The 22769-nt window shown below is 37.4% G+C and overlaps 1 protein-coding gene across 2 annotated transcripts in view; it reads right to left on the minus strand.

Annotated features, from left to right (window-relative positions):
• The window catches only part of TTC33 (tetratricopeptide repeat domain 33), a 43292-nt gene extending 20986 nt beyond the window's left edge, over positions 1 to 22306 (minus strand). The window contains exons 1-2 of one of the 2 annotated variants that reach the window (XM_063422506.1): positions 21810 to 22306; positions 21394 to 21622 (exon numbers count right to left, since the gene is read on the minus strand). In XM_063422506.1, the coding sequence (XP_063278576.1) occupies positions 21394 to 21614 (221 nt within the window). In that variant the 5' untranslated portion in view covers positions 21615 to 21622; positions 21810 to 22306. The other variant, XM_063422507.1, reaches the window with a different exon arrangement.
• Positions 22307 to 22769: the final 463 nt, after the last annotated feature.

A 22769-nucleotide genomic window follows, 5' to 3' on the forward strand; every position in this document is an offset into this window, starting at 1 on the left:
TCTCAATATTCAGGCATGAGCTGCACATTTTTCATCTCAGCTCATGCCCTATGGACAGGTGCTCACACTAAAGAAAACATAATGACATTTTCTACATGCCTCAGTAGAAGCTTTATGCTGCTATTTACTTAGTGGGGACTACACTTGGATAAGAAGATTATAGTTTAGTTCAAGACTTAGCACAGAGTTTGCAAATAAAGCCTGCATGAATAAGGGTCCTCAGCTCATTTAGGTGGTGTCCTGGCCTTGCAGAAAGGTGCATTATATTTTGAGTACAGCAAAAAAGTTCATTAAAAAAGTTCTGGAGACAGTGTCACTACTGAGTACAGATGGCACGCAAGTAGTGGCATGACTCTCGGCGTAAAGCAAAAATGAGAGCAATCTTTATTTTCCAAATTCTCCTTTTATACAGTACTTTAATACAATTCATATGACTGGCCCTTAGAGCCTACACTTCTTCATAAACATCCTTGCCAGTAAACACGTTGGAAAAGCACCATTTGCTGATGGTTTTACACTTCCCAAGGATTGTTATGGATTCCTCCTTAAGATTTCCCGGGCCACTTTCTCAGGCCTGTGTGAAGGTATTGTATGAATGATTTCACACAGGCACTGCTGCTGCCTGACACCTAAATTCAGACCATTGTCAGTACCCACAGAACAGAGCAATCACAGTAACAACATCAGTAACAGAAAGGAAGGAACAGCACTGGCATTCTGCAAGTAAAAAGATCTAAGACAAAAATTTGTATTTCAGGAACCTTCAGTTTTCCTTCCATGAAGGCAACACCATTGCTCAAAGTATCAATCTGGACGTGATGAAACTCACAGCAATAATCTGCTACCTCTGAAAGAAGGATCAAATATAAGCTCATATCCCCCAAATTCTGATGGGTTTTGCTGCCAATTTGTCAACAGTCTGCCAAGAAAATTAAGGTGAATGAGGGAGAAAAAGTTGTACATTCACAGAAACACTATGCTACACATGTTCTGTGTGTGAACAGTACATTATCTAACTCTGCCTGTGAGCATCAGACTCTGTGATCCAAGAGAAGTAACAAGAGAATGCCAGAATCACTTCCCAGACTAAGAACATGACAGTAGAGGGCTGAAGGAAAGGTTCCACCTACTCAGGAGACTGACTGCTGACTACAAGCTTACAGTCTCCAGATACTCGTAGGACTGTGAAACAGTCACCTTTTCAGAGCATATTTCTTTTAGGGAAGGTCTGGTAAAACATGGCTGTTCTGTTCTTTTAAATAATCAGAAAAAAAAGATGCTTCTGTTGCTGCTTCAGGAGAAACTAAAGATGCTGTCCTTACTAAGCAAAAATGAGCCATGTTGCTTGCTCTAAAAATTCAAGTTTTGGAAAAATTATCTATAAAAAGGTAGTCCATTAATCAAAGAATTTTCTACCTCATTCTTCTGAAGGAAAAGATTATATAAAAGATTATATTAAATATCAAACACCACACTGAAAAAGATTGCTAGGGATCTAAGATAAGCTTATGAAGTCAGTGTTCCAGTAAATGCTTGATGAAAACCATAAATCTTGGCTGAAGTAAGAAGGGAGTTAACACAGGGGTACTGCAAAATAATTTTTTAAATAGATCATTTTACTGTTTCTCAGGATCTTTTTTTGAGCTGAACTGTACAGCTTTACCCTGTACTTTACCATTGTGAGGAGTAGCAGTTTTGAAAAGGAAATTTTCAATACAAATATGACATCTGCTTAGGGCTTGCAGCATCTGTCATATAAGGGGAGGCTAAGAGAAACAGGACTATGCAGCCTGGAGAAGGGGAGGCTCAAGGGAATCTCACCATGGTGCAAAATCACTCAATTTGGAAGTGGGGCAGGGAGTTCAGAAGATGGAATCAAACTCTTCTCAGTCATGACCAGTGACAGGACAAGAAGAAACAGGCACAAACCGAAGCCCAGAAAATTCTGTTTAAGCATAGCTCCATCACTGGAAATAACCAAAACTCAATTCAATAATGTCCTGAGCAACTCACTGTAGTTAATCTTGCTTCAAGCATGAGCCAGAGTAGAAAAATCTCAGGTTCACTAGGATTGTATGATACTAAGATATCAGCAAAACCAGTGATACATGATTTAAGATATTATTACCTCTTGGCTAAATGAAAACCAATTTTAAGCAAAATATAAACTGACCAAAAAAATAAATCCATTGATTTTTAGATCTTGGTAATGGGTCTAAAATTTATTATTGTAGTAGTACAGTCACAGAATATTAATAATGGACGTATCCTGTTTTTAACAGGTTATGAAAACAGTATTTCCAGAAAAATTAAAACCCTTATGCATATGTACACTGCAACTATGCACCTAAATAGTAATACAAAGCACTTTTAAGATAAGACCATGATATTTTAAAATATAGAATTTCAGTTATGTGAGTACACAGATACAGTAAACTTATCTATCCACAGTGATTTCAGCCAAGTAGTAAGGTACAAAAAAATTATACAGTTAACAACCAGAATTTAATTAGCATTTTCTCTTCTTTATGGCAAAGCTGTAAAAAGAAATTAATTTTTAATAACTGGATACATCCAGAATGGCTTCAGGATACAAGACCTGATGGATTTTGACATTTTTTATTTAACAGGCCATGAAATCCCACAGCTCCTTTAAAGTACTAAAACTGCTCTCCTCAGACATGCTCCTGACCATCTGGGAGCTGCAGAAACTTGGCACATTTTTGTACAGCTTGCCAAACTTTTGAAACAAACATCTCGTGCTTACACTTCGCTTTTTCAACACTACTTCTGGGAAAACAGGATCTCTTGAACTCTTAAATAAAATCATTAAAACTTTTTTTTTTTTTTAATTGAGGGTTCTTGGTATAAGACCCAACATTCAGATTACACAGAGATTGATTTTTCAATTACATACATAATATGCTAAGAAATAGCACCACAGCTCATGCAGGATTTAGAGTTCTGTATTTTTACTCTCAGGTTTGCTAGAGGCTGATGCCTCAGGAACAGAGTGAGACAGGACATGATCAGAGTGACATTGAAAATATCTGCAAATACCCTAAAAAGAGGAGATGGTATCAAATTCAGACAAAACAAGACACGTCTGCACAAGAGAGGTAAGAGTACAGGAGTACAGTGTCAGGAGAAGGCAGGAAGAAACGTAAGTCCTGGGATTTCTTTTAGACTTGGACAAATACTCCTAAAATCAAATAAGGATAATGAGGAAAAACACAGACAAAGCTAAGAAATGGAGAGCAAATTTTTTTAAAAAACCCTAATTGTTAAAGATTTCTATCGTGGAGGAGGAACATGTATGGTCTGTAGCCACCAGCAACACATCTGTAACAATTTTAACCTAGTGCAGGGTCAAATTCTGAATTTGTCGGAAACCAGAGGAAAAGAACACTAGTCAGACTACATAAAAAGAGAAATGAAAATTAAAGCAGAAGTTGATTACAGGAATAAACTTCCCTTTTTAAGCTGAGAGATGATGCAGGGCTAGACTCTGGGAGAAAAGATATAAACAACAGGTGAATGAAGAAACTAAGAAGGAAAAAGGAAAACAAATGTAGCATGGCCTTTGAGTGTTTAACAACTTCAAATTTCTCTAACACAGCTAGGTTTTCACAGTAAAGTACTTCCTCTGCTGGGGATGAGGAAGGAGATGAACAACACTCAGTAGAAGCATTAAGAGAACAGTTCACAAGCGACAAGATGTTGTTTGCTTAAATACACACAGAAAATTCATCTCCACAGCACATTTAGCCTGATAACAGTCATAGGATTGGTACACCTTACTATCATGCTTCATGTGTTTAAAATGTTCTTCTGAAGTCTTAGCAACTTCCCAATTTTTTGTCAGACAATTCTGACAACTACTGGTGAATCATGATCACTGCTGCACAAAAGCACAGCTATTTTGTAAAGTGTCAAAGGTCACTTCTGATTATTTGTGAAAAAACCAGCTGATTATTTGTGAAGAAAACAGCTGCTTTACTGATCACTAGACCTTTCAATAATTTGTTTTAATTTAACAGACTCAACTAGGTGTGGCTACACAAGAGGTGCATGGCAATTCTTCAACAGCACCTGACCATACATGTGGGTCATACCACACAGTAAAGGAGAGAGAAACAAACTCACTGCAGCTACCCTTTGAGAAGACAAACTCTCCCGACTTGACAGTGGGGCAAAACAGCATGCACATACCTGAAGTACATAATTTCAAACCCTAAGCATTCAGAGTTACTATTCTTGCACATATCAGACCATTCACAATCAGGACATTGACACTTTTAGTGTGTAAAGTGAAAATAAGTCTGGTTTATACAGAGAACACAATGCTCCACTACATGTAAATCAGCCAAACATACCATAAAATCAAATAGCTACACAAGTACTTCAAAGAGGCTTCTCTCTCTCAACAACTTCCACAGAAGAACAGATGGGAATTATCATTTCATCATGTGCCAAAATAATTACCATCTATCACCACAATGAACTAAGATCAATTTTTTGATGTAAATTCCACTTACCAGTTTCCTACTTTTTATTTCAGCCACACATGTAAATATGGCTCACTTCTATCACTTTACCTACTAGGCAAATGCAGTTTTGAAACTAACTTTATCAAACAAAAACTATGAAATACAATACTGGAGAAAGATGAGCAAGTTCATATAAAAAATCAAGTACCCTAAAGCAAAAGACACAGAATCAGGATTCTGGTACCATCTCTGACAGACACCCTCTCTCACACAGGAATAACATTTAATTTCCTCACATATGATATGAAAAAGTAGTTTCAAAAAACTATTACTCTTTCACAGTCACTTTTCTGAAACACAGGAACGGAATAAGTTGCAGTAAATAATTAAAGCAACGATTTACAGAGGAAATGGGGAGCAAGCAAACCTGCCTTTCACAAATATATTTCATATTGAATTGTGAGCTGAGGGCTCTGCTACCTTTGACTTACAGCTTCGACTACCCATTCTTTACAACCTGGTCAATCACTGTTTCATGGTCCTCTCCACTCTGATACTGCACTCGCCTGTAAGCAGACAACAAAATTTGCAACACAAATGCAAAACATCTAGGTGCTAATCAAATCTGTTGAAGGTAACTTCCACAACCACTTTCATTCCCAGGCCATCAGTGTGTGTAATTTCAGGGCTTTGTCCCCAAGGGAGGCTTTGGGAAGCATGTATGTGCCTACACTTGTTTAGTATTCAAAAATGACATCATTACCTAAGCTCCGTCTGAAGAGAATTATATAGTTAACAAGCAAGTTCAAAGCACATATTTTTCTTTTAAAAATCACTTTATATTCAGTGAAACAGAACAAGTAAGTTGCGTATTACTAAACAAAATCTTAGTTAAAAGACATTGATTACATGCAAAATTCTATATACTGGACATTCTACAGCTTTGTTTCTGGCCTTGCTGCAGATCCTCTCTGGACTTGGCACTGCTACTTCATATTTTTCTCTCAAAATATGGATTTAATAGAAAACTTATATAACACAGAGGAATTTACTTACTTGCAATAAGATTACATCATGCTGACTGTCAGAAGGGCTAAAAAGACATTGCTAATCATTTGCAGTAGTCCTGAGGACTGAGTACTGTATTTTTTAAGTGAGAATACCTAATACCTCAAATTCTTGCTACAAGCTGTTAACTCAGACACCAGAGTGTTATTCTGAGGGGAGGAAAGGAACTCCAAGAAATTACACTTCCTTCAGTTAAGTAGTGGTTTTGCTGGTTAAGTTTTGTCATGAAAACCACAAGTTTTCAATCACAAGTGACTGCTGTCACTTAGTGCATGCCTGATTAACTACAGAAATATTAACAGACAGATTGTGGTGAGAAGTGTTTAGGTTTTTACCATGTAAAAATTTCAAGCTGCAGTATGGATGAATGTTTGACTTTCAGGAAGAAATAAAAGAAACAATCTGTTTCTACCTGTATTCTATCAACACTAAACTGTCAGTTACTAAATAGAACACAAAGATGTGTAAATATGCACAATGAAATATCTTAATCCACCAGATAGCATAAAACGTTTGAGAACTTCTCTACAGACAGGCAAATGTTCTACCTGTATTTCTCTGATATCTATAGCTGCAAGTTAGGTAACATACCTGTTTCCTATTTAGAAAGACAGTGCTAACAGCAGACTTGTTAGTTCAGAGGAAACAACAGCTATATTCACATACTGGAAGTCATGTGCTTGAGGAACGTGCTTAAGAAAAGCAATTGTCACAACATTCCACACCACTGAGAAATACTCTCACACAGAATAACATTTAGTATGTTGTATAACTAGAATTCATTTACGAACATTAAAAAGAACAAATATAAATTACATTCATGTAGTTAAAATTCACTTTCAAATGCTTTTATGTTCAGTATTAGTATCAGATTAGACCACAACTAGTAAAAAAGACAACACCTAAGAATCCCTCTATAGGATCTAAAAGCTGCTTTCCAACCATCTGTAAACATGTAGGGTGCTTTGTTAAATACTGGACTTGTAATTTAATGTAATTAAAATCAGGTATTGATTGTCATTTTACAGGTGAGAGCTCTGCAGGAAGCCCAAATAAACAGGGACAAATAGAAGCAACATTGAAATACAAGAAAGAAATCAAGTTTTATTACATGACAACCTGCTATGTTCATTATTTAAGCAGTAAGAACTGACTATCCTAACCCTGCAAGCTTCAAACAAGAATTAATTGTATTGTTTCAGTAAAATCAGTTCACCATTTTAGTATTCTAAACAGAAGCTGCAAATTAATATAATTCAAGTGTCAGACACTGCAACAGCTGTAGTATTTTAAGTATTCACAGAGAAGTTACATGGTTTTATTGCTGAAAAGAAATTTTGAATACTAAGCTTTAGTTGTTCAAAGTATTTTCAACAGCAGTTCCTCAAAGCAGCAGGAAGTAAAAAACTGTTATGCTGCATTTGAAGCAGTATTCTGGTCTTGAGAATTACTTGTTCAGATACCCTTTAGACACACAGTAGTAGTGGCCAAAATGATAGATGTCATCTCTTTTGATCTTAGCTGTGAAGACATTTTTTCCTTTTAACGTTTTAATTATTTGTCTACCAACAGCAGACAGCTCTCACTTAACATTATGATCCTAACAGTTCTCAGAAATCTGATATGGAAATTCACACTTTAAGTCAATAGAACAAAAAATTCTTTAAATGCTGGGCTTTAAATACCAGCATTCCTCTATTTTTCTCAAAATTATTTACTGCCATATTACGATGCTTAACAGTAGGGTATTAACATGACAAAACATTTTGGGAGAGATGACACAAGAAAAGCAATAGTGTGCTCACATTGTATTCTGATCAGTTCCGTCTCATTTAGTTGACATGCTTTTGTTATATGTTAAATAATGTAATTTTGCTCCATTTTCTTTCTTTCTTTCTATTACTTACAGCCTCTTTAGAAGGCTGTAAGTAATAGAAAGGCCTCCTCATCATTCGTTGATGAATAATAATGACAAAAAGTTATAGACAAAAACTGAGCGAAAGACAAAGGGAAATGTCTTTTCCCTTCTCTATTGTATTTTCATACTTGAGAGGCAATTTTATTTTTTCATTACAGTTTCAGTAAGTTAAGTAGGCAGGTACGCTATAAACCTCCTATATAGCTGAAACTATTAGAAAGTATTAATTTCAAATGACTATAAAATACTAGTCAGCAAAAGCCATAAAGTCTCCAGAATTAAGTAAAATAGAGATGTGTAATAAACAGAACAATCTATCTGCAAGGATATAATATACATATATATACAGACTGTATGGAGACTGGGTGTCACTACCTAGAATTAAGGAAACTATCAAGTTCTAAATCCCACAATAACTAAAACCTCATCCACATGAAAGTGAAAAGAAGAGCAGCAGCTTTTCACTACAGCACTACAGCAGCAAGGAGCAATGGGCTTTGGTGTCACTAGACAAAAACGTTCTGTAAAGGGTCAGATGAGTTACATTTGTGCTTCAAGACCCATGACAGACCTGGTTAATCACTTACAATGCTGTTTCTGCTGAAATGCAACTTTACAGGAACCATTCAGACTGATGGTTTGGGCTGGCACTGTTATTTTGCACAACAAAGCAAAGTCTGTCAAAAGAGAAGAACAGCAAGAACTGTTGGAACTATGCAGTTCAATGTTTTTTCCCTTAGTACAGCATGCAATGCAAAAGAAAACATTAAAGATTCAACAGAAGATAGGCAGACGTTTTTATCTGCACCGGCTACTGGATAGGAATACTTCAGTGATTTGTTCAGATTATCCTACGCTTCTGCATTCTAAGTTGCAAAATTCTTTCTCCATCTTGATCTTAATTTATGGCTCAAATCCTATGCTCCACCTAGCAGGAAACATCTATAAAAATATTTTGAGTTCTGAAAGACAGTACCATCAATAGATTCACAACACACTTTCAAAAAAACAAACAGGGCAACAGACAGAGTTTGTTGTGAAAATGCATAGGGCTGTAAAGCATCTATAAACTGGAAGATCCCTTCTGGGGAAAAAAAAAAAAAAACAAGAAAAAAAACAAAAAGGAAGAAAAGCTTGATAGCTTCCTACATTGTGGAGAACAAATCTGTGTCTCGATTATAAATATATGCCCTTTAATATATACTCTTTACAACTTTCCCTCTTTACATGTTAGGTTGATTACACTGATAAGATGAACATAATTAAGTCTGACTTACAAAAGTCTATCTCTACAATTCCTTTTCCTGAATTTACGGAAAGCTACCACCTACAAACTCTAACAGCACCAATGAATGTTCTTTAGATTTAGAGATATACTACCTTACCTTAGTGGTTTTTTCCCAGTTTTGCTCAGTATTTATGATTTTTCTCTCTCTATCTCAATTTATTATCAGAATATAAAGACCAAAACTAAATAACCTGGACACCCTCACAATCAGTTAAACTAAATAAAAACCAATAAATTACGCAGAAAAAAAGGCCAGGTTAAAGATCTTTTATGCTTACGCAATGCTCAGTGCAATAATACCAGTAATTTGGATAAAGTTTTCTTAGGTTTTATTACAGCAATTCTGTAAATTAATTAGGACATTTTAATTATTACTGTTCAATTTTAGTATCAATTTCTTTCATTCTTTATACCAATAGCACTTCTAAATTTTTTCCAGTATTGTCTGCAGTTCCTTTCTCAGTTTTGAAGGCCACAAAAGAAATCACCTACTAAAATAAGTAATTTCTGAAACTTCATTCATTCAATTCCACCCACAACAGAGAAGTATCAGAATTCTACCATCTTTCTGAAATGTAAATGTCTTCCAATGACTCTGCAAGTTTTTGGTAAGTCCTTACAAGCTGTTCTGCACTCTCTTCACCTACCTCAGTTTACTTTCTTGTCCCTGCTTTGCACCTTGAAGCAAAAAGCTTTTGCTCCTTGAAGCAAATCAACAGCCTAATCAAAGTTATTACAAACTGCTGGACCTGTCTAACAGTTTGTTTTGTAATACCAGGCAGCTCCTCATAGTAATTCTCTATTTTAACACTGGAGAGTGTTACACTGCAATTACACTGGAGAATTACTTTACCAAACAAAACAGCTCTTGTGATCGTAATGAAACTCAATGCATTATAAGAAAATGCATTTTAGCAAACAGCATCCTATCATCTTCGTACTCAGAGTTCTGCAAAAAGACTTTGTAATCTGATGGTGACAGAAAGATGGTCTAGCAGGGGCTGAATAAATATTTTCTGGACTGGAAAATTTTCATTTCAATCTCAGCAAGTCATCCTACTCCCTAGAATGCTTTATGTACACCTTTTCTTTATCAAGCCCGTATTTAAGTCCTTTCTGAGGTATCACTTAATATTGATCAAATTCGAATCAGAAATGCTCTTTAAGGACTGGAAGTTGAAACACATAACTGAATTACAAATCTATTCTAAAATATGCAGTATTTCAAATATGTCCAGGAAAATAAATTAAATAACCAAGACCAGAAAGATTAACCTTCTGACAAGCAGATGACTTTCACTCACAGCCTAGAATAAAACCAATATAAGAACATCTAGGTCAACATCCAAATTCACCGAGGGTGAATTTATCATCACAAGAGCCAATTCCCAGAAAAAGAAATGTTTGTAGTAAGTCCTCCAGACAAATACAGCTTACTTTAGAGAAGTCTAGGCTCCCGACTCCTTTCAGTAAGTTTATGCTATTCAACATATTTAACAGGTGTCTCCTATTTTTAACAGTAAAAATAGGACTATGGAGCCAACTGAATACAATCCATTATTCACTGCCAAGATCTCTTATCCAAAGACTAGCTGAAAGAAACCCCACAACTATGAACTGCATTTTGTTTAAATGTCATTTCCTAATTTTTGCAAAAGACAAAAAGCTTAAGCCGTGCATGGTCTACTACACTGGATTTTTATTCCCAGCTGACAAGTCAAAGACAAAACACTGCTTTAATATTTGTCATTTAGTTGCTATAGCCGGTAAAACTCCAGAGACTGGCATGAAAATACATCCAATTTGTGCTAAGAATAGCAGCCTGTAAAAATTACTAATTAGTTTGACTTGACTGCAAAATGGCAAACTTTAGTTCCTCATAAAAAGAAAATTTCTGTGACTGTTTTTCAGAAGGCACAAAAAGAAAGAGGAGGCTTGCATTACCTCTCTCATGATATGGTACAAGTGTACTGGACAGCATTCATATGGTTCCTGTCTAAAATGCCTGAATATTCAGTGTTTAAACACAACAGTGTAAAATTGACAATGATACTGTAAATACTGAGTCTTCACTTTGAGAACAGGACAAATGTACTGGACAAATGACTCTACTAAGAAAAATGTACAATGCCTATCACCCATTTCATATGGGTCAGATGATTTACCAAAAGTACTTGACAATATATTTTAACATTTTTGTCGTGTTAAGACTCTCTCTGAACCCACCTCCCATCAAAAAACTTTAGTTTGTACTGCTAAAGTTGGAGAAAACAACTGCAAATAAAGTCCCTATGAACTAATTAGAAGTAGTTTGTTCACAGTCCAGTGATGAAAGTGAGTCAGTAAGACTCATTTGAAAACAGGTGAGCATTTTCAAAGTTTAAAACAACTACAAGCTCAAACAGATTCACAGATAACCATTTCAAATTTTACATGGAATATAGTAACATATCACAGGCAACAACTAGACAACACTACAGCATAAATGAAGTAACTTCTCTCCTCTTCCTCTGTTGTTTGGCCACTCTTTCGCATTTTTCTGGTTATTTGGTCAAAAGCATTTGTGAACCAGATCAGAAGCAGCAACCAGAAAGAGCCTATTTTCCAGCCAGGCTTCTTCTGCAGTGCTGTGACTAACTGGTACTTTGAGTTGGCTCCCCCCAGGGTAAAAAAAAAACAGGACCATGGCAAAGTAGTGGAAATAAAAGGACAGCAGAACTGGGTCACATTGATCCCCAACTCAAATCAGTTTACCCAGTGATAAAACTGCTTTGACCAGCTACTTCCAAACAACCAAAGCTAGAGAGAATGCACACAGCAGCCTTTGCTTTCGGTTAACTCAGCCTTAACGTAATTCAACAACTGTCTACAAAATTACCCCATTGTTAACGGCCACATAAATAAATCTATGGGACAAAAAACAATAGAGGAAGTCAAGACAGACAATAAATTAAATTCCTATAAATTTGATGACCACATGTTACTATACAGGACCCTTCCAAGCAGTTATTCTTGTGGTAGTAGCTAATGTTATGAAGTCAACTCATTAACAACCAGCAGTCCTACAATATCAAATACTTCCATGATGTAAACTGAGAATGCACCACTCTCAATTTTCCCCATTTGCTGTTTGAGTCAACCCTTCAAAGACTTGGCTGGGCAAGATGTTTAGACAGAGTTTTTACTCTAAGTCTTTACTGTCAGGCATCCTTTTCAGTTTAGGGATACTTTCACAATATGCCACAGGATGTGGAGGACACCATTTAGGGAACTAGAAGACAAGTTGACACATATATAGGAACTAAGACCTTATAATAGTATAAGTACACTGCCATACCCTACTTCTGCAGGAAAACACTGAACCAAATGGACATTTGCAATCCCTTAAAATCAGTATATTTTAATTTTGCTAGATAGGGAAAACAGGTACACATCATGTTCAGAAAGGATTGAACAATGGATACTAAATTACTATTTCAAAATTAAATTCCATGAATGACAGAGACTGTTAAAACAACAACGGTGGAGGGGGATATTATCCTTGTCAGCAACAATAACTAGACTTAAAGAGCAACTGACCAAAGTTATTAAATAGGAAGTCACTTTATTTTTTCCCTGCTGCTTCCCCTATGAAGAGAAATAATACTGTGAAAAAAATATTTCTAAATACAAATGTTTCATTATTCAAGTAAAAGGAACTAGATGTATTTAACACTAGATCTGGACAAAAAGTAAAACAACAAAACTGTCACTTTAAAGAAATGAGATACGATCACATTTTACAGCATCCACATTGTAATACATTATATCATTAATACAGGGTATCCTACAAAGGATGTGGAAAAAGGCCCCAGTTTGTATCCTCTATAAAAACTGCCTAGATTATTAACATAAATTACTAGGTTTTGCTAAATTGTATTGTACTAGGCACATAATTAATAGAATTGACTACGTTTAAAAGCTGAGCCATTAGAATTCCTAACTGAAGTTCTAAGCAAAATTTCTAAGCTCAAGCATGTTCTTTAACCTGAATTCTTGCATCCAAGAATTCAAATGAACCTCTAGCCGTCATCTACCAATACAGACCTACTAGCAGAATTTGGTTTTTGCAGGATGGCAGTAGTGTTGGCTATACTGCCACCATGTCACCTATTTTAAAGACGATCCCTGTCTCAGACAGTTTATCCACTAGTATACAAGAAGAGAAAAGGAATGAGGAGTTTGAGAAATCAAGCCATCTGAGAGAAACTCACACTGAAGCACTTCACCTCCACACAGCACTTGGGAGGAGAAAAAAATGCACCAGTAACATACACTCATTGTCCCTCATATGCAGCAGAAGTTTGTGAAAGGTCATGTGGGAAAATATCTCAAAGACTGGTGGCATATACATATCAGATTCAAGGAAAATCAGACTTACAGAAAAATTAAATAAAAAGTGGTTAAGTTAATTATTCCACCTTTGTACATTTTACAAGGCTAGAATTATGCCAGCCCATGTGCTTTCACATATTTTAATTTTTCAAGCACAGCTATGATAGTGATAAAAATTAAAATGCAAAATATTACCCTAATGAGTAATGAAAATAAAAGTATAAATGTAATGTGATATCAATATTTATGGTTTTTTTACAGTCTATTATGTTATATAGTTAGGAAGTACCACACAGGTATTCTGGGATTAGATGCAACTCTCCTACTGGGTCATCAACAAAAGTTGTCCGGAAAGCATGCTAGGAATGGGACAAAACGAAGAGGAGCATCAAGTAATATAAACATTTAAAAATTACTGATTACTACCTATAAAGTATTCATTAGTTTCCAGCAACTTCATATACAGAGAAAGGATAGAAAAAAGGGAATTGTAAAGTATGAATACTCTAGACAGAGATATTAACATATACATTAAAAAATTAATACATACTGATGAAACACTTAAGAACTGATTTTTTTATGCTTCTTATGTGCCAGTAACATTCTCTACATATTTAAATTTGACAGGAGATGTTCAGTAAACAGACATATTTTCAAAGACTTTATTAAAAAAAAAAACAAAACCAAATCACTGCATAGGACATATCCAGTGAAAATCACAGCTTTTCACTTGTAAAATTTTGTAAATTATATTTAATGCACAGAAGGACCAGACCCTCTAGACATAAATATAAAGGCAGGTAACACAAACTACCCTTCCTTCACCTCCAAAAAAGTGGTACTAGACCAAATTCTTCTCACCCCCTCACCTCAGCTCAGATACCTAACTTGAGGTGTTTACAGGAGGACTGCAGTCACCCTTGCAGTCACCTCACAGGCTGCACCTCTTTCTCCTCACACTGGCAAGAGACTTTGAATGAATACTGATTCCCATCCTGGCTGACAACAATAACTGCTTAACTTATACATGATGATATAGAGGCACCAGTTAAATTATGCTTTCTCTGAAGGAAAATATAAATATATCTATAAAGACATATATAAATGATTCCACAGTCTACAGCTGGCATATGGATATTCTTTCTGCCTCTATTTATGAATACATACATATAGAAATATGCACACATTCAAACACATATGCCTCATATGGTGTCATATTTCAGTCTTCTCAAGGAAGAACAATCCTAACAAAAAGATATACTAAAAACTATTCAAACTCTGGGTACAGCTTAAATAATCTACAATTCTTGCACTCACTCTCAGAGAAATCTGCACTAAATTATAACAATTTCATAAGTGAACTCCTGCTTTGCCAAATAATAACCAGCTGTTGGAAAAAAATGTTTCCCAGAACAAAAAGAAAACAGCTAAAGATAAATTACAACTCAAACGAGAATAACTACTTAAGCAGTCTGCAAAGAACTTACTTCTCAATGAAAGGGGCCAGCTAGATGCATCACCAGGAAAAAAAATAAATGTGTTGTTTCACACAACAGCTTACAAGAGGGTTTTAAACACTGCAAAATACTCTCTGCACTTTTTTTAATTCTGTAAAAAGACTATGAGGCCTGAAAAACAAGCCATATGTTCTGACTAATAAGAGAGAAGCAGTAACATGCTTTCTCAAAAAAACAAAGATACAAAGTCCATACTTGTCCAGTCTTTTCTGTTTCAGCTCATGTGTTCTGCACCCAGGACTTGCAGCTTACACACCCTTTGTCTCTTTAGTGACCATATGATGTCTACAGCATTCCCAAGGAAGCGTAACACGAAGTTTTATACAGGCACAAAATAGACAGTAATCCTAAACACTGAAAAACTTTAAGAAGTGATCAGGTACTTTGACTAGAACTCATGACAGTTTCAATCAAGCCCCTATTTGCACTTTGTAATTTTACTTACAGTGTGAAATTTACCTATGCTCTCTGCATTTTTGCATGAGTGACCCAAGAAAACTCTCAACCTAATCAAATAATTATTGATAAACTTTAAAATAATTACTGAAAAACTTCCCAATTTGTTTGCACAACACTGGTATTGGTAATTCACTCTGAAAGACATAAGCATTATATATAACAGCTAATTATACCTGGTATGCAAATTACATCCAAACTGATACGAAACAGTTATTTTCAGCCTACAAGAAACAGTAGACATGAATACTTACTACATACTCCAGGTTTCATTATAAGCATTTTCCATCAATTTCTCCTACACTTAATTACAAAAATCCAAACTGTGTAGGGCTTTCAGATTACTGGTACAAAAGACGAGTGATCTGCCACCATTGCCAATATACTATACCAGCAGCCTAACAGAACTTCTAGACTTTATACTTGAACCAGAGACTAAATAGACTCCCAGATTATCTGCTGAATCAATCCTTTTAATTTTTTAACTTTTAAAACACATCTTTGCTTTAAATGAGATCAGTTAGCAGAGGTGGCAAAAAGGCAGGGCAGGTTTAATTTGTTTCTGCACCCAAAGTATTCCACCACAGACACCTGTACTAGTGAATCAAAATTTTAAAAGTCACAGGAACTACCTTCTGTATTCTAAATGTGTCTGGAGTTCTAATGGGATATACTTACAAAAAAGCCAAGAAGGCCAAGATTAGAATGAAACTCTAGAGATCATCTAGTCCAATCAGCTGCTCAAAGCAGGGTCACCTAAAAGAGGTTGCTCAGGCTCCTGTCCAGAGTATCAAAACAGATGGAAAATTCACACCATTCTCCATCAGTCTGTCAGCTCCCAGGAGCCATGCCCTGTTGTCAAAACCTTTTAAGTGCAGTTGAAGTTACTTTTGATGACATCAACCAGCTTCTGCAGCTTTCTGGGATGGACCTCATCAGGTACCACGAACTTCTATAGATCAGGTTTATCTAAACATTTCAGTCTGACTCAAAAAGATAAAGTCTTTCTTGAGCCAGACTCTCCCTCTGGTCAGCTGGACCAAGGTCTCCTGAAGGCAACACTTACCAGCAAAGACCAAGGGAAAGAGACACCAAGTTCTGCATCCTCTGTCACTAGATTCTCCACCCCATTCAGCAGAAGATCCATGTTTTTCATTGCTTTCCTTTTTTTTTTTGCTGATACATCTGTACAAGCCCTTCTTGCTGCCTTTCACATGCCTCCCCAGAATCAACTCCACATGGGCTTTGGCTTTCCTAACTTCACCCTGCCCCTGCATACTCAGACAGAGTCTCTGTGGCCTGACTGGGTAACGTAACTCTGCTTTCACCTCTTGTTAATTTCCATTTTATGTCTGGATTTGTCAGGAGCTTCCTATATATCCACACAGGACTCTTATTCATCTTTTCATGATTTCCTTTTCATTAGGAAGAACTACTCTTGAGTTTAGGGAAGAAAACTTGAAACAAATGCCACTTGCTCTCACCTAAATCCCTCTTCTCTCTAGTACACCCTATTTTTGCTAGGCTACTCTACAATGTAACTCAGCTCAGATTAAACTGATGAAATGTTTTTGCCAGAGACAACTGTTGGGACCTTCTGGGAAACCTCTTTATTAATATTGTATTACGTAAGTAACATCAGTTTTATTGACTGAAACTTGAAAAGTAATTTCAACACAATGATGTCTATCCTTTGCCATCTTAGTTGCATCAAAATGAATTAGTAATATAATCTGAAAACAATTTTATTACTTTCAGAACTCATTTTTAATCAAGTACTTACCATAACGTAAACCTAAAACACATGGGTAAATGGAATAAATACAACTGTTAAAATCTGCTCCACCTGATGGACATATTTTTTCTGTAAATGGTTAACTTACCACTACACTAAGCATACTTTTTAAAGGTGTGTGTCTCATCATCTGACAACCTACAATGTCTAGTGAGAAAAACAAACTCAGTCACAGCATATATAGCTAAAGAATCAAAAACTACACATCTGGGAGTCATGCTGGCATTCACATCAGAGAAAAAAGTCTCAACTGCTGAAATGTGGAAAAAATGACTCTTCAGAAAAATTCTTTTTTTTCAGCAGATTAGAAAATTAAGCCATTCTGAAAAATTAATCTCTCTAGAAAAGTAAAGTTTCATGAAAATTGGCCTGTTGGTTTAGTCACTATCAGTCTGGTCACTACGCTTTGACATGTCCTTTTTTAATTTGCTATTACAAAAGCTAAGGGAAATAAGAAGTAAAATATTATTAATCAATCTTATCTAGACACCAAGTGACAAAGTGAAAGAATTTTTTTTTAATATAGGGGAACTGCTAATGTAGGAGTGTTCCAGCTGAAAACATGACCTTCCCAATCAGGATGGAAATTTTTACTCTTTTTTAGCGCAATAAACATCATCAGAAGTGAAAGCAGTATTAGCTTGTATTTAGCAAAACTGAAGAAAAGTAAATGCAAATCACTGAGAATTTAAACCAGACAGCATCTACTTCCAGCAGAAATCTTGCACCTCTTCAGGGCACATTGGGAAGAGCTCTATCGCCACTTACTGGGCAGCTAAAGAAGTTCGAGGTTTGAAAAACGGCACAGGGATGACTGCAAAGCTACTGCACTGACAGGCAACTCAGTCACACTGAGGACACAAGTCTTACAGGTTTTCTACCTCCTTTTAGCGCTCACATGCCATGTATTTAAGGACACTATACTTCGCTGTTTACCTGCACCTCTGTGTGGCCAGAGCCAAAGGCTTACCTCCCTCCCAGTCAAGTAACACTGTAATGGCAAATTGCTGTGTTCAAAATACTAAGGCAGAACATGTGAACTTATGCTGGATTTAAAACAGTGTAGGACTATCAACACAAAACAAAGTGGGCTGAGGTTGCTGGGTTTTGGGTTTGCTTTCAGTTGTTTTTTTTTTTTAACTTCAGTGTATGTGGGCACATCCATACTTGGTGTCTCAAGATGGATAATTTTAAGTTTTTTATAAGCAAAAAAAGTTCTCATCTAGAATATTCTTCTTACTTACCACCAACAGACAATAGTCTGTTCACAGAAATCACAGAATACCCTGAGTTGGAAGCAATCCACAGGGATCATCAAAGGCCACCTCCCTGCCCTGCACATGACAGCCTGCAGAACAGCACCATGTGCCTGTTCCCAAAAGACTGTGTGTGTGTTTGTACATATTTGTTTTAGTGCTCCTTCTCACACATCACAAGAGCATACAAATATGACGCTTCTCCCACGTATATGCCTTTTCTTGCTGTTCTGACAAGATCACCCATTTACAAGCCATCTTCAATACTGCCTACTTACCAAATTTCTATGTCAGAGTTTCCTGAACAGTGTTTTCACAGTAACACACCCACTGTGATGATCAACTTAGCTTAACACCTTTTTCTGGTAGAATCCTGATCTTTCTTCCTACCCCACAAAAAATGCAAAATATGGATCAGAACTGTCGTCTTCATCACTGTGTTCCTTCTGTGTGCCTGTGTCGGCTCATCAGGTTCATTACACATTACAGCAGGTACAAATACTCCTCAAACAGTTCCAAGAAAGCTGAAAACCCACAGAGGGCCACCACCTCCCAAACAATCCCACTATGCCATTCCCAACTTTGACAACAAGCAAATAATATAGGCTGCATAAATCCTGGTGCCTGAGGAGCTCATTCATTACTCTCTCCTCCAGAGAGGCACTGAGACCCCACTTATAAACACCACTCATTACACCAAGGTCTCACTCATCCACACAGACTTACAGTGTACACAGAGACTAATAAAACCACAGTGAGGTTTGTAACACCATCACCAGAAAAATAAGCTGAGTAGACTAATAAAGCTTAAACATGGTAATGACTATTTTAGCTAAATAATAATGGGCCTGCTTATGAAATTCATCTTATTAATTTCTGCCATGCACGTTAGCTCAGAGTGTCTTCACCCTAAGAAATTAAACTGAATTTATTACTTCAAATTCTTTCTTTTGTTTAGCCCTCTGCTTCGTCACAAGTTTCTCTTTTAGGATCCCCTTCAATTCACAAGTAACATCAACCTTTGTTACTTTCTAGTGGTAGGTCTTTGCTTTTCTTCTAGAATGCTACACAATCCAACTCAGATTTTTTTTAACTGTTACCACACTTAGATATTTCAGGAAACAATTCACCTAAACTATTATTTACATAAGTCTGCTTATGCTGTACAAATGTATACTCAAGAAGCAGACCACATAGGTCGTAACACAATCACAGCAACCACTTTCTGCCAGAGAGTAACACCTATGTGATTTCGTTTTAAGAGAAAATCTGTCTGAAAGTTATATACCCCAACAGCACCATATCACCATCACTGCCTGAACTGTAGAGTGTGCTGGAGTAACTGATGGAAACTGTAAATTCAAGTTCTCAAGCGAGAACTTCTATTGAGCCTCAGATAACTATGTTCACTCAAGCATACTCGTTGTAAGCCGTTCAGAGTTTCTCAGTAGTTCTTACAAGCACTTCTGATGAGAAACAGTTCTCCCTAAACTCCAAAAAAATTCTTACATTGCTACTTATGGATGGGTGAAGCTTTTGTACTCTTTTTGAAACAACAGGTAATGGAGAACTCAGTTTCTAAGACCAAGTGAAGATATCAAAAGCATCAAAAATTACCTGCTGTTCAGTATGTCCCTGCCCTAAACCACATCTACAACAAAATATTTGCCGCTGTTCAAAAGACTTACTGCACTTTAAAAATACACAGAAATATCAAAAAAGAACATAGAGAAAAGATATACAACATTCAAAGCAAAACACAAGGAAGGCATATATATAACGGAAGACAGAAATAACAAAATCAATCTGTTTAATATATGTAAGTACAGGATGCATTAGTGATACAAGATTAGAAAAAATATTTAGCAATCTCTATATTCCTAAAAGGACAAAATGGATCTACCATTCTGTAGACCAATCTATGATTTACTTCTGGTGTTGAAAACAGAGATGCAAATTGACTACTAATTTGTACATTTGTTCTCAACTATTAATATTAAAGTAACCCACTTATGCAACTACTGAATTAAATCTATTGATTAATACAATGGCAGGATGCTTAAAGGTTATTAAGTTTAACTTGGTTTTAATTTAATTTAATTCAACTTTGAAAGGCTTCAAAATTTTATTCAGAAATTACAGGCCTCAGGAACTCAAAAGAATCAACTGAAGTCACTCACTGAACAGTGTCACTATTTCAGTGATGAGTTAAAAGAGGAAACTGTATTCAAATATTTGAAAATAGGCCTTTTCTCACAGAGATTTTTTATTTGTTCGTGACTTTTTTTAAAATCAGATCCAACTGTACACACAGTATGTTTATTATGATATATAAACCTGCCTGCTTTTCGAAGTTGTTCTCTCTTCCACATTGCCCAGGGAACCCGTTTTTAGCATTTCTTAAGACAAAAAGCTTAACAGCACAGGAGCACTATTACATCTTGGTAATATTTCTACCAGGAAAACAATATCTCTGATCTGGAACAATAAAGTGAAGATGCTTTTAAAAGTAAAGAAAGGATAAAAATTGGTATGTCAAAGAATTCTGCAGATTTTAAGGGGACTACTCTCAGAACTGTTTCTTCCCCCTCCAGTAAAGATCTCGCCAAATTACGTAGTTAATATACAATTTATAGTCCACCTCTCCATTTTCTAACACACCTCTGCTCCAAGGTAGACCAGGTATACTCTGAGGTAGATATACTTCCCACTTGAAGTACAAGAGAATGGAACCACTTTTGCAGTATCACTCCAGAACTGCCAAACAGACTCCCCACACTCAGGAGGCACTCGCAGCAGCTCCCCATCCCTGACTTAGCAAACCACCAGACACATCAACAGCGCATTAGCTGCTTGGCAGTGTTTGCCTGGGCACTCTGCGCAGGCAAAACGGCTGTAAGGGAAAAAAGACACATTTTCAAGAGAGGCTAAAGCATTTCTTATGGTATGGCTTATCACCTTGCATCCTATTTACCATTTCAGCTTTCAGATCCATTATGAGAACATGCAAAGATAAGGTGGAATATATACTTTGTTTCACAGCTGATACCACCACCAAAGGCAAAAAGTTATTTAGTACAAGAGAATAAAGGCAGAATGAAAGAAATTATCACTTTTCAAATTATGAAAACTATCAATGCAGATACTAGCAAATTACTAGTGTTTAGACAAGGGATTAAAATACCATGCAGCAGCTTTTCAGCCAATGAAAAAAGAGTAAGACATTAGTACCTCCTATTTTCAGCCAAATTTGCACCTTCATCCTTGAGCTCCTTACTTTTCCTTACACAATCTTCTAAGAGAACTTCCTTTCTTCTCTTAGCTGCCAGCACCCAGTTAGCGTCATCATCGTCACCCAGATCCTTGTCATCCGCAGCTTCTGCTTCGAACTGCTGAGAAGTAGCTTTTGAGACCTTCTCACCAATCTTTCTCTTCCACCCAAAAGAAGCCATCTGGAGAACTAGGAAGAACGCATTTTAAGTAGTTAGGTAATTTAGCTTGTCAGTACACAGCCGGAAGATCACACCTCGCTCATCTCGAAGCTAAAGCAGTGATATAGAGCGGCACTCCCCCACACAGAATTCAGCCGAGCGGCCGCGCCTGAGCTGCCACGGAGGCGCGCACAGCCCCGACGCCCGCGGCGGTACCTGGCGCTCCCGCCGGCCGCCTCTCCCAGCTGGAAGCGCCGCGACAGCCTGGGCCCGCGGCAGGAAGCGGAAAGGCGGGGCGGCGCCGCAGGAACCGGGCAGGAGGCGGAAAGAGAAGGGCAGCGGCAGCGCCCGTGGCCCCGGCGGCGGCAGGGACAGCCGGGAGCCGTAGTTCGGCCGGTGCGGGGCGCCAGGGCCGCTTGCCCGGACTGAGGCAGCGGTGGAGCGCGGGAGCAGGGCCCGAGGGGACAAAACTCCCCGCCCTGGGAGTGCCACTGCCCGTGGTGCTCGAGTGTCACACAGGGACAGGTGCGGGACGCCGGCAGTGTCCCTCGCGGGTACCGACTGCGCCCTGGGACAGCAGCCACCCAGCACGGAGAGGCGGCGCCGCCCGGGAAGGGCCGTCAGAAGTGACCCAGGGCCACAAGGACGGGTCCTTCCTCTAAACGGGACAAACCACCACCACAACTAAAACACATACACACACACACACACACAGAGAGAGAGAGAAACCTCCCAACCCTCCCCCAAAATAAACAAACAAACACGAACGCATAAAACAACAGCAAAAACCCAAACCAAACAAAAAGACTCAACCACTCCCACCCCCGAAAAATATAAAAAATAAAACCCGAACCAAACAAACAACAAAAAGAGAAGACAGAGTTTAAAACTGCTCCCTACTTGCAGGGACCAACACCGAGAGAAAAGGCCCATCTATGCTGTGAAGGAAAGGCTGAGTGAAGATGAGAGATGAGATGCGTAACCTCAGGGGCACAAAAGATGTGGTCAGAGTTTGTCCCATCTCAAATTCCGTTTCTGCAGCAAGAGTTTACACGATCCAGGGGAAAAGGGTCGGTTGGACCAAGCAAGCACAGCTGGTGCACCAGCCTGTCCAGCTGGGAAATCTACTGTAATTTTCATCATGTTGCTGCTTTTTCTATAATTGTAATAGCTGCT

Source organism: Prinia subflava, chromosome Z (genome assembly GCF_021018805.1).
Source record: "Prinia subflava isolate CZ2003 ecotype Zambia chromosome Z, Cam_Psub_1.2, whole genome shotgun sequence".
NCBI lineage: Eukaryota > Metazoa > Chordata > Aves > Passeriformes > Cisticolidae > Prinia > Prinia subflava.